This window comes from Canis aureus, chromosome 24 (assembly GCF_053574225.1).
Source record: "Canis aureus isolate CA01 chromosome 24, VMU_Caureus_v.1.0, whole genome shotgun sequence".
NCBI classification, from domain to species: domain Eukaryota; kingdom Metazoa; phylum Chordata; class Mammalia; order Carnivora; family Canidae; genus Canis; species Canis aureus.
This window is the reverse complement of record NC_135634.1, coordinates 14,815,242-14,832,318: the sequence shown is the minus strand read 5'-3', so window position 1 is coordinate 14,832,318 and position 17,077 is coordinate 14,815,242. Positions and strand designations below refer to the sequence as shown.

Sequence of the window (17,077 nt, the reverse complement as noted above, 5' to 3'; positions counted from 1 at the left end):
TCATTTCCTTGAGGTAACTACTGTTAACGGTCTGGACTATATCTTTATATTGCTTTAAAAAATATTTGAATGAAAAACCGTAAGTTTGTGCTTAAAGACTTGTGTTCTGAGGTGATCTACAAAGTATTCTTCTGAAATGGCAGTTGTTAGTGAAGAATATACTTTGTACATTCCAAAATAAACAAATATTTATTGTCTCTCTCCTTCCTAAACAACAACAGCAAAACAAGTTTTTTCTTGGTCTTAATTTTTGTGTGTCTTGAATCTATTTGGTGCCTTTTAATAGGGTTTCCTCAGCATAGGAAAAGCCCTATTGAGTGGAATTGTCACTTAAATGCAGCAGCTCTGGGACTTGCCATTAGTTAAATGCCTGATTCCTTTTCCACTTAAATATGCCATCTGTGGGAATGGATATTTTAGCTGTTATGTGGAGGAGGATCCAGGGTCCTACTTGCCTTGGGACAGCACTAGTTGAGCCCCTTCCTTGAGATTGTCACCCAGATAGATACTTGCTCAGAGGTTGTAATTCTCTGTGCTGATGATTCATTTCATGTTTCTGAGAATCATTAATCTTTTATCTTCAGGTGCTGAGGGGGAAAAAAAAAACCTGTGAGTGCCAGTTTTCTAGGTGGAGGGATTCTTTTCTTGCTTTTTCTCAACGATATAAATTGAGATTGGAGGTTGGTGAGAAGTGCCAGCTCTCTCAAGGGACACCGAGGGTAGCTGGAAAGAAAGAGTCCAGTCCTGACAGACATCCCAGGTCTTAGGATTTGCTGGACCTGCTCTTTTCTAGTATGCTACTTTGAGGGGGGGATCTCTCATCCTGGTCTGTGGTATCACACAGTGTCTCTAGGTATTTTGGAGTGGATTGCAAAGCCTGAGTAGGGAAGTGGTTCAGAGGAAATATGTTCACCTTCTGAGAGGAAAAGTAGAAGAGTATCTTCTTTAGCCTATAATGATAATTATTTTTAAATGTGATGGAAATTATTGATAAGAATCAGTTTTGGAATATGTACTTTTGTTCTAAAGCTTTTTTTTTTTTAACTAAGGTTTAATTCTTGAAGTAGGGACTGCTTTGAACTTGGGTAGGAAAAGTGATTCCCTTGATGTACGTAGTATTCCTTTGAAATCTGTTGTGAGAGTTACCTACTTTTTAAACAAACAAATGAATCTTGATAGTAGGGTAGACTTGTTTATGCTGATTTGGAAGCACCATTAGATTCCATGTATCTTCCTAAAGTGTTAGCTGTTTTTAAAAGATAATTCAAAACTTACACTGATGTTATACAAGCATAAATAAAAATCCACAGAAAATTGACAAATACTTGTTTTAGCCAATAGTTATGAAGACTTCCCCAGCTAGCTCTATTCAAGCTGTCTGCAAGAATCAAAATCTACTTAAAGAACTTATATTTCCTACCCTGCCGCTTGTCCAATTCCTTTGTCTTCCCCAACAGGCTTAAAAAGGTAATAAGAAAGCTGTAAGAAGGGAGGCTGAATTTAAATAGCTATTGAGGGACGCTTGGGTGGCTCAGCAGTTGAGCACCTGCCTTTGGCCCAGGGAGTGATCCTGGAGTTCCTGGATGAAGTCCCACATTGGGCGCCCTGCATGGAGCCTGCTTCTCTCTGTGTGTCTCTGCCTCTCTCTCTTGGTCTCTCATGAATAAATAAATACAATCTTAAAAAAAAAAAAAGCTATTGAAAAGTGATGAATTCATGGAAGGAATGATAAACTAACTCACTTGTGTTGCTCTTTATTCAACTCTAGGATATTCCTGCCGGTTGGTATCACAGAATATGGCCCTTATCCTGTTGAAGGAAGATTCTTTGGATGTAAGTGGTTTTTCAAAAGTAGTGTTTGTTTTTACTGTATTAAACTCTTCGTTTATTTATTTCTATTGTAACTGATAATGAGAGTTTTTCTTTTTTAACTAAAAAACAATTATAAAACTTACTCTCTTTTGTTATTTATGAATAGTTGTCATAAATTCCTATCTTTAAATACCAAAAATAGTAAATTTGGAACACTGCTTCATGATGCTTTCCTTTGTTTATCTAGAATTGTGCATTTAAAATGTGAATGGGACCTATTTTGATTGGCTAAACGGTGATGGTTCACTCCAGAATAGGTTACTAAGGAGACTTGTGGGATTTTCTTTCTAGCACACATTTTAACAAAGGTAATACTCATGTGTCAGGTTGTTTGAATTTATATAGGAGTAGGCTACATATACACTTAATTCCCCTGACATTCCAATGCCACATGGAGGATTGAACAGCATGGTTCTCTGAGCATTTTATAGACCTGTACAGGCCCAGTCATGACCTAAAGCCTCTGATGAGACCAGGGGTGGGAACTGATTTGAGTTTAACCAGTGACCTGGGAAGTAGTTTGATATGGAGAAACCATCTGAGCAATGAGATTCCATTTGTCAGGACTTGTCACAAGGGCTTTACTTCTTGGAACCCAGGACCACCCTTCAGGCAGTATATTTAAAGCCTCTTCTAAGCGCAGATGACAGGGTTAGTGAAAGGAAAGAGATATGGTGCAGGACATTTATACTTGCAGATCTGGGAGGCCCCGAATCCAACTGTGAAGGCCAACACATGCTCTACCTCTTCAGGACTCCAAAGGCAGGAGTCAGGGGGTGAGTCTGTGTACTTTCCAAAGCACCATTGGCAAGATACTGCTCCATGGCTTGGGAGCTTCACCCTTGAATGAATCTACATAGCCTATGAGCACACCCAGAATATCTGTGCCAGGAGCTCCCTTGTTTGCTGATGATCCTCTAGTTCCAAGGCATCCACAATCTTAAATTAAGTCTCATATGGTCATAACTCAGAAGTGAGGCTATAGTTTCCTTTCATGCCAGGGGTTCTATGGAATCCAAGAGATGGACTTTGATGTTACATAGCACTCTAAGGCCATAGGTTCAAATTTGGACTTTTGGTTGACCTAGATCAAGGAGTAATTTGTGAAACCAAATAAGTTTCTTGGGATGTGCCTGGTTTCTCTTGACAACCTGTTAAGAATTCTTCTTCCTAACCAGTGTTAAACATCATCTTTTTGTATAATGACTTTCATGTACTCAGTATATGTTGAACAGAGGCACAATTTCTATGTACTCTTTTCTGTTCCATACTTACATTTTACATATTTCTAACTAGAGTCCTTTGCTTCTTTCCCCTTCCCCTCCTCCCCTTTCATTTTGTTCCCTGCACCTCATTCTTTAGTCAGGGTGAAGGCATTCCTGTTCTCAAAATATTTCATTTGGTAGGAATGGAATAAAAGCAGAATACTAGGGAAATAAATTAGGTATATAGTAGATCCTTGTGAAGCTCCCAAGTTGAGCTTTTTAGGTTGTAGAGCTCTGAGGTTGAAGCAGATGAGAGAGAAACAAAGGAAATGACCCAAGAATTAGAAACATTGGATCTAGCTTCTCTCACTTCATCTCACATATAAGTGCAAGCTCATCTCATTTACTTCACTTCTTAAAAGGATCCTAGTCCTGAGTTTCCTATCCAGTGTTTCATATTTATTGTTTCCAACTTTCTAGCTGTTTACAAGTCTGGTGTCGCAGTTACTTTTTGATGTCTAGAAGCAGAATTTGATAAACCCACTTCCTCCTCTGTCAGGTCATCTTTAATAAATACTAATTTCAAGTTTGAAGGTCTGCACCACTTGACTTTTTCTTTGCTGCTCCTGGAACTTGGCCAGTTGTCTCTGATTTTGAGAACTCTAGGGTAACAGCTGGCTCAGAAAAGAAAAGAAGAGTAGGGTGTTCTAGGGAAGAAGCAAGAGGATGGCTGGAAAAGCAGAGAAAAAAATATCATAGATGATAATTTAAATAACTGCTTTGATGCTGCTTGTCATAGATAACTGGCATTTTTTTCCCACTGGTGGTAAGATCATCTTCTTCCTTGAGGATCCTTCACTGCCTTGAGACCCAAGCAGGTGAGGAAATCACTACTGATATTCCAGTTTACCACACCCATGCAGCTGGTACTGCGGGGGTAGAATGTAGTATACTTCCCCTGGTGAAAAGGAATAGCTCTCTTTTTTCTGTCTTCCAAATCTTACACAAGTGTATCTTGTTGATAGAATCCACCCTGAATCCTGTTAATAAGGGAGTCTGGGAAATGCTGTCTTTAGCTTTGCTGTCCTTGCAATATAGAGAAAAACATAGAAGAGGATGGAAAAATAGATCGTGAAAATCCGTCAGCAAACAATATTTAGTACTGGCGAATTTGTAGGCAAGAAGGGGGAGTCAGGAGTACCCAGAATGCTATGGGACCTCACTGATGTGGTTGATTTTATAAAGGTCTTTAACATACAACAGATCCTTTACTTTGTAATGACATGTAGAGTCACCGTGAACACTTTGTGTGCCACTCAGAAGTTTGTTTCTGTTGTTCTCATGGCAAAGCACAAAACAGTTGTCAGACTTAATAGCATATAGTGGTTAAGGAAGCAGGTTCTGGAATGCCTGACTTCGTTCAAATCCTGATTGATGTCTGTGCTTAGAAAAGTCTTTGACTCACAGCAAATTCTCCTAGTAAGTCATAGTTACTATTTATTTTCTATTTTTCTTTTACAAAAACCCACTTTTCTAGTTTGGTCTCTTTTCTAGTGACAGGTGGCTCCATCGTAAGTTACCTAAAGTACGTTTACAATATGTAAGCACACATTCGTACCCACAGTATATACCCACAGGTATACTGTCATTTGCTGCTTCCAGATGAAGGTGAAATTACATTCTTTTTTTTTGGCCGAGTATGGCCAAAATATTGGTGTGTGTGTGTGTGTGTGTGTGTATGTACCACATCTTCTTTATCCATTTATCTGTTGATGGACACCTGGGTTGTTTCCATGTCTTGGCTATTATAAATAATGCTGCAATAAACATAGGGATGCATTTATCCTTTGAGTTAGTGTTTTTGTTTTCTTTGGGTAAATGCTTAGTAGTGGTTTTATTGAATAATATGGTATTTCAGTTTTTACTTTTTTGAGGAATCTCCATACTGTTTTGTACAGTGATTGCACCAATTTACATCACCACCAATGGTTCACGGGGGTTTGCTTTGCTCCATATCTTTACAAACACCTCTGTCTTTTTGATACTAGCTATTCTGACAGGTGTGCGGTGATATCTCCTTGTGATTTTGATGTACATTTCTCTGATGGTTAGTGATATTGAGCACCTTTTCATATGTCTGTTGACCATCTGTAAATAAGTCATAGAGATGAGAAGTCTGAGAAATAGCATAGGGGATACAGTTAATATTGTAATAATGTTGTTTAGTGACAGATGCTGACTATACTTATCATGGTGAGCTTGGAGTAACGCATAGTATTGTTGAATCAGTGTTACATACTTGAAACCAACACAACATCATATGTCAATTATACTTCAATAATTAAAAAGAAGATGAAGGTAATGTTTTAATGCACGCTATGATGATGGCTTTTTTTTTGGTAGGAAGAAAACACTTGAGAAAGATATGTTTAGAAATGCTTGCATTGCAGAAAATGTGGGTTGTATATCTTAAGCTGTGGACAAAACCGCTTCTCCAATAATTAAAGCTCCTGTGTGTTGAATGCTTCTTTGTGAGTGCCAGATGCTCAGTGTGAGTTCTCGCTCTCAAACTTCCTAGCAATTCTTAAAAGTAGTGAAACTAAAAAAAAAAAAAAAAAAAAAAAAAGTAGTGAAACTTTCTTCTTTCTAAGGCTGGTAGTAAGATATTTTTTTAAAAATTCCTCTCCCTTTTTTCCCCCTGCCATCCCAATAATACTTATGTACTTGGTAAGATCATTTATAACTATATTTTTTCTTCAACATCTTTTTTGTGGTATACTAGAAATGTTGCATGAGCAAGTTTTTATCTGATTTAATTTAGTCATGTTAAATTAATAATTATTTTAATCCTCCAAAGGTACTTAACATTTAAAGGGCAGAGAGAGGGATGCCTGGGTGGCTCAGTGGTTGAGCATCTGCCTTCAGCACAGGACCTGATCCCGGAGTCCCCGGATCAAGTCCCACATCGGGCTCCCTGCATGGAGCCTGCTTCTCCCTCTGTCTCTCTCTGTGTCTCTCATGAATAAATAAATAAAATTAAAAAAAAATAAAGGGCAGAGAGACTGTTAAGTTTTTGAGGAATATAAATCAGGATGAAGGGAACATGAAAAGCAGAAAGAGCAGACATTACTCTGTTACATAGGTTGGTTGGTAATTCTCTCTGATAGGATGGTATTTGAGCAGAGGTGGAGGGTGGGAGCCTGGGTGCTTGTCTGGACAGGGGACTGCACATCTCCCTTTGCCTGGGATAGTTTCAGTTTATACCTGTTGTCCTGGCATATCATCATCATTCTATATCTAGGGACTAGTGTCCCAGGAAGGTGGTTCACCCAAGTTCCAAGGCTGGTGCCTTCCTACTCTCTTGAGCAGCAAGTTCAGCTGTGGAGTGTGTGAGGGAGTCAGAGAAATGGCAGGAGCTTCACCTTGTAGTTTTGTAGGTTGTTATTATGACTTGGATTTTATTCTGAATGAAATGGGTGGTCATTGGTGGAGTCCGAGCAACAGAGTGATAGGATGTGATTTACTTTTTGACAGTATCTGGCTGCTAGGATGGGTGTAGACCTAAAGGGAGGTGGAAGCAGGAACAGAGTGCCCAGTTAGCAGGCTGTTGTGCCAAGCCAGGTAGGAGGTGATGGGGAAAGTTGGATCAGAACATTGGCAGTGTTGGTGATGGGAGGTGGTGAGGTTCTGGGCATAAAGTATTTTCACAGTAAAACTGACAGGATTTGTTAATATATTGATGTTGGGATTTAAGAAGATAGGACTCTAAGGGTTTAACTCTGAGCAACTAGAAAGATAGAGTTGCCATTTCTGAGATGAAGACTGTAGGAGGAGCAAGTGTAGTTGGGGGAATCAGAAGTCTTTTCTGGGGATCCCTGGGTGGCGCAGCGGTTTGGCGCCTGCCTTTGGCCCAGGGCGTGATCCTGGAGACCCGGGATCGAATCCCACATTGGGCTCCCGGTGCATGGAGCCTGCTTCTCCCTCTGCCTGTGTCTCTGCCTCTCTCTCTCTCTCTCTGTGTGTGACTATCATAAAGAAATAAAAATTTAAAAAAAAAAAAAAAAAGAAGTCTTTTCTGGGCATGTTAGGATTGCATGGTGATGAGATATTGCCAGGCAGTTGAACATACAAGTCTGGGATTCAGAGAACAGGTCCAGGATGGAAAGAGATTCTTGGGAGTAGTCAATAGTCAATGTACCATTTTAAACTCTAAGACTTGATGGGACCCTCAGTATTGATTAGAGATGGCAGAGAGGTTAAGAATTAAGCTCTGGGGTTGTAGGGAGGCCTGGGTGGCTCAGTTGGTTAAGCATCTGACTCTATTTCAGCTCAGGTTATGATCTCAGAGTGTGGGATCAAGCCCCCCATGAGGCTCCACACTCAGCGGGGAGTCTGCTTGTCCTTCTCCTTCTGCTCCTCCTCACCAATCTAATGCACTTTCTCTGTCTCTTTCAAACAAGCAAACAAATAAATACATTCATTCATTCTTTTTTTTTACATTCATTCATTCTTTTTTTAATATTTTATTTATTCATAAGAGACACAGAGAGAGGCAGAGACATAGGCAGAGGGAGAAGCAGGCTCCCCGCAAGGAGCCCGATATGGGACTCGATCCTGGATCCCGGGATCAGGACCTGAGCGAAAGGCAGACGCTCAACGGCTGAGCCACCCAGGCATCCCACATTCATTCATTCTTAAAAAAAAAAAAAAAAAGGATTTAGCTCTGGGGAAGTTTATTGTGTAACAGATTAGGAGATGAGAGCCAGCAAAGGAGGCCAGACGGATGTGGCCATTGAAGTAGGAAGAGAAATAAGAGGTTGGTATCTTGGAAACCAAATATAGAATTAGGGCTTTAAAGGGATCCCTGGGTGGCTCAGTGGTTTAGCGCCTACCTTTGGCCTAGGGCGCGATCCTGGAGCCCCAGGATTGAGTCCCACGTCGGGCTCCTGGCATGGAGCCTGCCTCTCCCTCTGCCTGTGTCTCTGCCTCTCTCTCTCTCTATGTCTATCATAAATAAATAAAATCTTGGAAAAAAAAAGAATTAGGGCTTTAAGAAGGACAAACAACTGTATCAGTTGCTACTTTACAGATCCAGTGATATGAGGTCTGAGAATTTGTTACTGGATTCAGCAAGTGGAGGTCAGCAGTGACCTTTTAAGAGTTGTTTGGGAAAAAAAAAAAAAAGAGTTGTTTGGGGGGTGTTATAGAGGTAAATGTCTGATTGGAGGGGGTTCAAAGAGTTGGGTGGAGAAGAATGGGAGAAAGAATGTATAGAGATTACTGTGAGTTTTAACGGAACTTTTGACAGAACTCTGGTTGGTATGGTGACCTCTTTCCTTATTCTGATAAGCAAGTTTATGGGTAATTTATTCTTCTATTAATCTATCATAAAATGTGATATAAAAAATAAATTATCAACAAAAAGAATATTCTTTTAACATTTTCTGTTTAAGTGAAAGTGGTGGGTATTTGTCACAAATGGTTTTGAAATAATTGATTCAATCAGAACTTTAAACCTACTTTTTTTTACAAAATAGAGTTGGTAGTACTCTTTTGTTCTACTGTAGCTATGTCAAAAATCATTCCCATCCAATGGGTTTATTTACGGTGATCCATGTCTATGCAATCCAGCCTTGATGGGAGTGAATGAGAAGGCTTTGTCCACCTCTATTGCTAATGGTATCCTTGAAAGCATCAACAGCATAGAGAACAGGAAGGCATAACCTGTCAAGGTCCCTGATGACTCTTAACTACTGCTGACTGCCTAAGTGGAGATAATCGGTAATTGCATGGTGTATCATAAAGGTATATCATGACAACTGCTTAATGATGGCATTCTTAGCCTGAGATAACAACTTTCTTTGCTGTGACAGTGCAGCCAGAGTATCATAGGAGGAAAAATTACATCAGAGGTTTAAGTCTGTCAAATTCCTCCATCAATGAAGTTGATTCTGTGTCTGGTTTCTAAGCATTGTTGTTCCATTATGAGGTAACTTAGATAGACCTGAGCATGTTTTGCTTGGAGTGACTTCCAAGGTGTATCTAAGACAGAACCTTTGATGAAGTTCACTTGATTAGTGGGAGTGTTTATCACCCTTTGTTCTGAGGCTAACTTAGATTTTATGGTAATCTAATAGTTTTAAACCTCATTTACTCCCTTTCTAGAATCAATCCATTAAATGTAGAAAAATAAATATAAACAACAACAAAAAAAATCGCTTGGAATCCCACTACCCAAAGAATTACAATTAAAAATTTGGTCAAGAGTCTAAGAACTTTTCTGAGGCAAGTAGAACATCTATTTTATTTCTGCATACACATATATTTACACCCACATAAATTTTTATTTATTTCTCTGTATAGATATATACTTATATATGTGTGTTTATATATATTGGTAGACTATATCCACATATTTGTATATTAATGTATTTATGATATTTATATTTTTGGTTCTCTTCATTCACAATGCAACATACGTGTTTCCTGATTGTTGTTGATTTTCTAAAACATGTTTTGAAATGTTAAGCATTATGGAAGAAATGGGATCTATGGCTATTTTGGTGAGATACAGAGTTAAAATAACAGATTTCTCTACTATAAGTTTATGCAATCTTTAATAAATTTATTGTACTGTAAATCTTAAAGAATTAGATATAGAATATTTTGTTAACCAAACTTATTTGAATTTCTTTTTTGTTGAGTAACTCTTGTGACAGGAACACAGATTTAAAAATGCTGCTTTTAAAAATAGGGGGTTTTCCTCTTCATTGATATAAAAATAAAAACCACATGAAAGAGAATGCTCAGAAAATAGAGAAATGTATGTTTAATTTCCAAACTTATATCAACAAATATTTGAGTGCTTTTAATAGGCCAGATTGCTGTTATTATAGACATAGTTATAAATGACAGCAGGCAAAATACAAAACTGTCAGCATCAGATTGAAGGAAATAGAAAACCCCCACAACTATTAAAGATGTGGTATCACTACTTAGAATCTTCCCTAGGAAGAGAACACCAGACAGTCTTGCAATGTTTATAGTCTAGTTTTATCAAGCATTAAAAGAAACAGTTGCAATTTTATAGAGAAATCCTCCAGATAAAGAAGATGTGGTTTATGTATACAATGGAATATTACTCAGCCATTAGAAATGACAAATACCCACCATTTGCTTCGACGTGGGTGGAACTGGAGGGTATTATGCTGAGTGAAATAAGTCAATCGGAGAAGGACAAACATTATATGGTCTCATTCATTTGGGGAATATAAAAAATAGTGAAAGGGAATAAAGGGGAAAGGAGAAAAAAATGAGTGGGAAATTTCAGAAAGGGAGACAGAACATGAAAGACTCCTAATTCTGGGAAACGAACTAGGGGTGGTGGAAGGGGAGGTGGGCGGGGGGTGGGGGTGACTGGGTGATGGGCACTGAGGTGGGCATTGACAGGATGAGCACTGGGTGTTATTCTATATGTTGGCAAATTGAACACCAATAAAAAATAAATTTATAAAAATAAAAAAAATTAAAAAAAAAGAAAAATCTTCCAGAAAATAAGTCTCACTACCTTTCAACATAGTTTGATGCTAATGTAACCTTTGAGTCAAAACCAGTAGGCACAGAATGGTAAAGAAAAATTATAGGCCAATCTCAGCTGTGAACTTGAGAGGTAAAATTCTTTAATAAAACAATGGCAAACCCAATCCAGGAATGTAAAAAAAAAAAAAAAAAAAAAAGAAAGAAACAAAAAAAACTGTACATTATGATCTAGCTGGGTTTAATTCCAGAAATGTAAATGTGTTTTCTTAAAAAAAAATCTGATAATATACTTCCATCTCATTAACAGATAAAAGAAAAAAACCCATGCAATTATCTAATTAGATACAGAAAAAAAATTTTAATGAGGATTTATCAGTAAGCAACAAACTTTTCATCCTGAAATAGAAGTAGCCTTTCTTAAACTGATAAGATGTATCTACCAAAACCAATGGTGATAGAATATTCCTTTTAAAGTAAAGATGAGGGCAGCCCTGGTGGCCCAGTGGTTCAGCACCACCTTTGGCCCAGGGCATGATCCTTGAGACCCGGGATCAAGTCCCGCGTTGGGCTCCCTGCATGGAGCCTGTTTCTCCCTCTGCCTGTGTCTCTGCCTCTCTCTCTCTCTCCCTCTCTCTCTCTCTCTCTGTGTCTCTCATGAATAAATAAAAAAAATCTTAAAAAAAAATAAAGATGAGATAGTCACATTCCTTGCTAACAGTCCTTTTTAACATTATATTAAAGGTGCTATCTCCAATGTGACAGGATAAAGAAACAAAGGATGAAAATAGACAACTTTCATTAATAATATAAAATGATTGTCTACATATAAGATGCAAGAAATCAGCAGATGAATCATAACTAGGAGATAAGAGAGATTGCCAAAATGATTTTAAAAGAAACAAAACATTACAGATAATTGAAGGGCTGTTAGTTCTCTTCCTTTATCCCAATTGCCTGAGAGGAAACCACCCTCTGGAATTTTTTCATACATTTGCCATACTTGTGTATATATCCATATGCTATATGTAAATTTATCTGGCATTTTTCATGTTTATGTAAATGAAATCCTATTGTATGTGTATCTTTGTGCTGTTTGCTTTTTTCACTCATGTTTTTGACACTCACGTTCATATATTTAGTTCTAGTTAGTTGCTATTTGGGATTTAAAACTTGGTGGCAGACATTTTGGATTGCTTTGCATTTTTTATATTATCAGAAATGCTGCCAAAAACATTGTATATACTTGTCTCTTAGATACATGTGTAGGAATCTCTCAGGTATGTGCCTAGAAACAGAAATTGGGCTAGTCAGTATTACATAATTTTTCACCAGGATGGTTCTACCAATTTTATTTTCTGCAGGAGTGTGTACAAATTTTTATTGCTCCATATCCCTGTCAACATAGGTGCTCAGTCCTTAATGCAAAAGGAAGAAAAAGATGTCCATTTTCTCTGCTATCTGTATAAGGACCGAGGGTGAGTTTTTAATGAAACTTACTCCTACTGCTTGTTGGCTACTTGGGAGAAAAATCTGAAGCAGGTTACTTCACCCTGATTTACCAGAAGTTTACTTGCATCTGTATGAAGAATTGATATCAGTGTTTGAAATGTTATTTTCTTCTTATGGGTCTTGAGCCCAGGATGCCTGACATAACTTTTTGTTGGCCTTCCCTCTTCCATTTTTTGTGGGTAAAATTGTTCTAGAGCAACCCTCTTTCCCCAAATACATGAATGTGAATACTTTCCTTGTTTTCTATTCTTTTTTTTTAATTTAAATTCCAGTTAGTTAATATATAGTGTAATATTAGTTTTAGGTGTACAATTTAGTGATTCAGCACTTCCATATATAACCCGGTGCTCATCACAAGTGCCTCCTTAATCCCCATCACCTATTTCACCCAAGCCCCACCCACCTCCCTTCTGGTAACCATCAGTTTGGTTTTGTATTCTATTTTTTAGTGATGACTTAATGAAATATAAATTTTCAGAGCAGTAATATTTGGTACAGCTTATTTGTCAGATTCTCCCAAGTCCCTAAATAGTTACCTGTTTTGGGATTTCAAGAGAAAGTGCTACTTCTAGGATGCCTCACTTCCATAACATTTATTTTGTTTCTGAATCATGAGTACTAGGAATCACCCTTTGTTCCTTGAAAAAAACATTAGCAAAATCTGATAGATTGAATTAGCTCATAGGGTACAAATTGTTGTGGCCGACTGGCACATGTGGCTCCTATTGAACATAATAACCAACCCTTTGACATGTGTGGCAGCTGCTGCCAGAGTCTGCAGCCAGGATCTGAGCTGGAGGGTGGTGCATGTGTAATTTAAGCAATAACATAGAGATTAAATATGTAATTGAAAATGATTTTGCAGAATAAAACTGAAGTCTGGTGTATCTTGAAAAGGAAATCATTGCAGACATATAAATAGCTTACTGTTCAGTTTCATTATAGTTTTAGTAGTAGACAAGACTGAATTGATAAATCTCCACAAAGGGATTCAAGTAGGACTAAGAATCCTACTGCATTTATGTAGAAATAACAAAAGCTATAATGCCAAACTGAATGTAAAAACAGTTTCATTTCATTAAAGCTAATTTTTATTATAATTACATGGTAAATTTTTATTTCATGGCTATATACAACTACTTTAGCATTGTCTGAGTTTGAAGGTCTTCTATTTGTTATTTATGTGGCATTTGCAGAACTTAGATAATAGATTTTAGTTTTAGGGGCTGATTATTTTTATATCTCTATTTAAATTTGGGATTTTCTGTTCCATTGAATCCATGAGTTATAGTTTATGTTATTTCAGTTCTCTCTTTAGAGAATTGACAGGATAGCTTTGTGTGTGGTAAATGATTTGAAAAGTTTAGCAGAATAAAACTAAAATCTGATTTATCTGACAAAAAAACACTTAGGGACAGAGAAGAGAACTTAGATATTGACCTTGCAGACTCAATTCTTAGTCAAAATATGACCTTGACTTTGTTGTTGATGGTGGTTTTCTTAAGAATTTCTTGAATTTATTTTTCTTAGAATTCCATTATGAAACTTACTGAATTGCTTCTATTTATCCATGGTTTCCTTTCATTCCTGCAGAATTGGAAAGATCAGAGCAGTCCTGAGGAGCATGTTAAGAAACACTCTTCCTTTTTTATTCTTCCTTCTGGACTTGCCTTCATCAGTCTCAATATCTACACTTAAAATACACACAACAGATAAGCAAGTCCTAGAGGGAAAGAGAAGAGAGGTCTTCTTACATTTTTGCAAGATAGCAATTGGTGATGTGATATGTGTGTTTAGAATTTAATATGCCAAGCCTTTTTTTAATCCATTCAATCTACCAACTCCTCATGACACGTTGTTTGTATTAGCTAATTTATGGGTTGCCATGTTTATATTGTTAACTTAAATCATACAGAAATTTATTATTGGCTTGTAAGTTATGTGCAAGTCCTCAGCAAATAAGCATGTTAAGTTCATGAGAGCAGTGTTAGAATTTGTGGCAAGGTGCCGACCCTATAAAAATCTCTTTAGAAGCTGAAAGACCACATGAGCATGTATAGATACTTACAGTTTTGTAAGGAGATTTCTCAACATACTCAATATGTGGATGGCATAAGTCCCTATATTTAATTTCACTTAGATTTCTGATTTTGTCCCTCAGTACATGGGCATCAGTGGCACTGCCCTGCTCTCTAGGACTTCAGTAATTTTAAATGTTAAAATAGAACAGGTGAGTTGAAAGTGACTTTGGTACCTGGCCCAGGGTTAGTTAGGAGCATATGCTTTTACATCTTGAGCGTAATCACGTGAGCTTCCCTCTGCACAGTGAGCTGAGGAATCTAGGGGGGAAAATGTTAGAAGACACTGGAGTAGATGGTCCTTTTTTTTTTTTTTAAGATTTTATTTATTCATGAGAGACACAGAGACATAGGCAGAGGGAGAAGCAGGCTCCCGTTAGGGAGCCTGATGCAGGACTTGATCCCAGAACCCCTGGATCATGACCTGAGCCAAAGGCAGACACTCAACCACTGAGCCACCCAGGTGCCCCATGAAGTACATGGTTCTTCATGCAAGATTTGATACTGCTTCCGAGATGACCTTGATGCTATCTGGAAGATTTGTCATCTTGGGGGAGGGAGTGTGCTGGAATGGGTATCAGGCGGGGAAGTGGCATGTGATTGGCAAATGTTGGCTAGCTGTATGTTTATCTTGTAAGTATGCTCATTTAGGATACTGGAAAAACCATCTCGTTAGGAAATTTGTTTGTTTTAAGCTCTAGAGCAATGAATAATTACATTAATAACAATAAAATTTGTCCAAAAGGGAGACCATGTCCTTCTTTAGAGATTGTAGGATTTAAGGTTTTGTTAATAGTTAAAATTTCCTTTTTCTAGCAGGATTCCCTATGTGAGGCAGAGAGATTTCATGCTGGTAAAAAGTTGATGCCTAGTGGTAGTCAGTAGGTGCTTTAAGACCTTGCAGGAACATGTGGAATAGCATTCTCCTGGACTACATCCAACATGCATTTTTATTAGGTTCTTGGATGATGAGAAGGAGCTTGCTTAACCAGCCTCTTAACATTAAAATGGAAAGAACTCCCAATTCTCTAAATGTAAGCCATGTAATTAAAGACTTGCACTCCAGTTTGTTTTCCAGTAATGGTAGGTGAGGTTACCATAACCAGCTCTCCTACTGAAAAAATCCAACAGTTTACTACAAGTAAAACTGTTGGATAAAATATTTTAAAAATATATTTTAAAAAGTACTGAAGAGAAGACAAGATAGTAAGGGATTCTCAGGAAAAACTGAAGGAATTATGGGAGCCCAGAGAGGCATGAGGAGTACTGGAACAATGAAGCTGCTTTGTGTTGGGGCCCTTGGAGGGCTACAGCCCCAGGATGAGAGTGAGGCACAAGTAAAACTGGCTTCCTGTGGATTTGACCCCTGGGTTCTCCTTACAGTGTAGAGAGGAGGAACGAGAGAAAATACAGAAGAGGCTGAGGGATAAAGGACAGAAGGAGAAAGTTTGCCATGTGCTTAATTAGTCCTAGAAGGTAAGAAAAGAAAGAACAGGCCAGAAGAAGTGTCTGAGGAAATAATAACTAGGAATTTTCCAGAAGTGATAAAAACCTCTTTCCATAGATTTGAAAAGCCTAGTAAACCCTAAACAAGATCAGTGAAAACATCCTCACCAGGATACATCATTGGGAAACTACCAAACACCATTTGGTATTTCCAAACACCAAGCACAAAGCAAGATTTTGAAAGCAGGAGAGGGTGTTAGGGGAAGGGTAGAGATTACTTCTTTAGGAGAAACAGGTGACTTTCCACCAGCAACAGTGGGGCTAGAGCATAGTGGGATGGTGTTTTCAATGCTGGAAGGAAATAGCCGCCAACTGAGAGTTGTAAAGGCAAAAATTATTTCAAGAATGATTTAAAAACAAAACAGAAACAAAGCTGAGAGTGTGCTACCAGCTGACCCTTACTAAAGGAAATTGTAAAGGCTGTGTTTTACACAGAGAGAAAATGATTCTGGATGGAACATCTGAGTTAGGCAAAGAAACAAAAAGCAAAGGAAGTGTCAAATACGTGATAAAACCTAGATTAAAATTGAATGTGTTCAACACTATCTGTAGGAGGAAGTGAAGTCAATTTGGAATATAACTATAGCCTACAAGTGGAGAAGAGTGGAAAATAGGTGTTTAAAATCCTCATGTTTAGAAATAACTTTCAAGCACAAACAGCTTTACAGTTGGTAGGAATCGTAAGGCTAAAAGCCATTTACTCCATATTTAATAGAATAATAGAATAAAATGTTAGAAATAAGCACTGTGAAGCCTATTGCTTGATTCCTATTATCAAGGGGAAAGAAAAGGAAATCAGTGAACCAGTTGTGGTCTTTTACTGCTTTCAATAAAGTTGTATGAAACCATAGAAGGAAAAGAGACCTAAAATTAATAGCAAAAACCTCAACAAGTCACGATGATCATAAGCTAGTTTGAGGGAGATTGAGTTGAGAATTGAGCAGTGTGCTTGCCAATGGGAACAGAAGGGTTGTTGACATCACTGTCTGGCATCTGTGTTAGTGTCGCCTTGCTGTTAGAATTCTTGATCCCAGCGTCCTCCCCACTAGATTCAGCATCTAGGAAAGTCCTTTTTCCCTGGTCCTTTTCCATCCTCTTCTCCAGAGCACAAGCAGGTACTTTGAGATGTGTCAGGAGATATTTACCTCATAATTTGGAAAGATATTCTTTGTATAACTTTTATGCATTAAAAACTATGAGATCTTCATAAGCATGTCAAGTGTCAGATTTTTTTATTTACTGGGCCAAGTGTTGGTGGAGACATCAGAGGATAAATTAGCCATGAGATTTGGCCTATTTTTTATTGTCTGTCCATTTCTCTACTTTTATTTTCCTCAACCTTTTCTGCTGCCTAGTGTTTTCTTATCA

General features: G+C 37.8%; 2 protein-coding genes across 16 annotated transcripts in view; one reads left to right on the top strand and one right to left on the bottom strand.

The window, feature by feature from the left end:
- Positions 1–8,360, bottom strand: part of LOC144295817 (uncharacterized) — a 32,403-nt gene extending 24,043 nt beyond the window's left edge. Inside the window, exon 1 of the mRNA XM_077868365.1 lies at positions 7,970–8,360. The gene's annotated coding sequence lies outside the window, so the exon portion shown is untranslated. The remainder of the gene's footprint in view (positions 1–7,969) is intronic.
- The window catches only part of LOC144295815 (phospholipid-transporting ATPase IB), a 570,630-nt gene that overhangs the window by 194,935 nt on the left and 358,618 nt on the right, over positions 1–17,077 (top strand). For all 15 annotated transcript variants that reach the window (XM_077868357.1, XM_077868362.1, XM_077868360.1 and 12 more), the window contains one exon: positions 1,769–1,833. In XM_077868357.1, the coding sequence (XP_077724483.1) occupies positions 1,769–1,833 (65 nt within the window). The remainder of the gene's footprint in view (positions 1–1,768; positions 1,834–17,077) is intronic.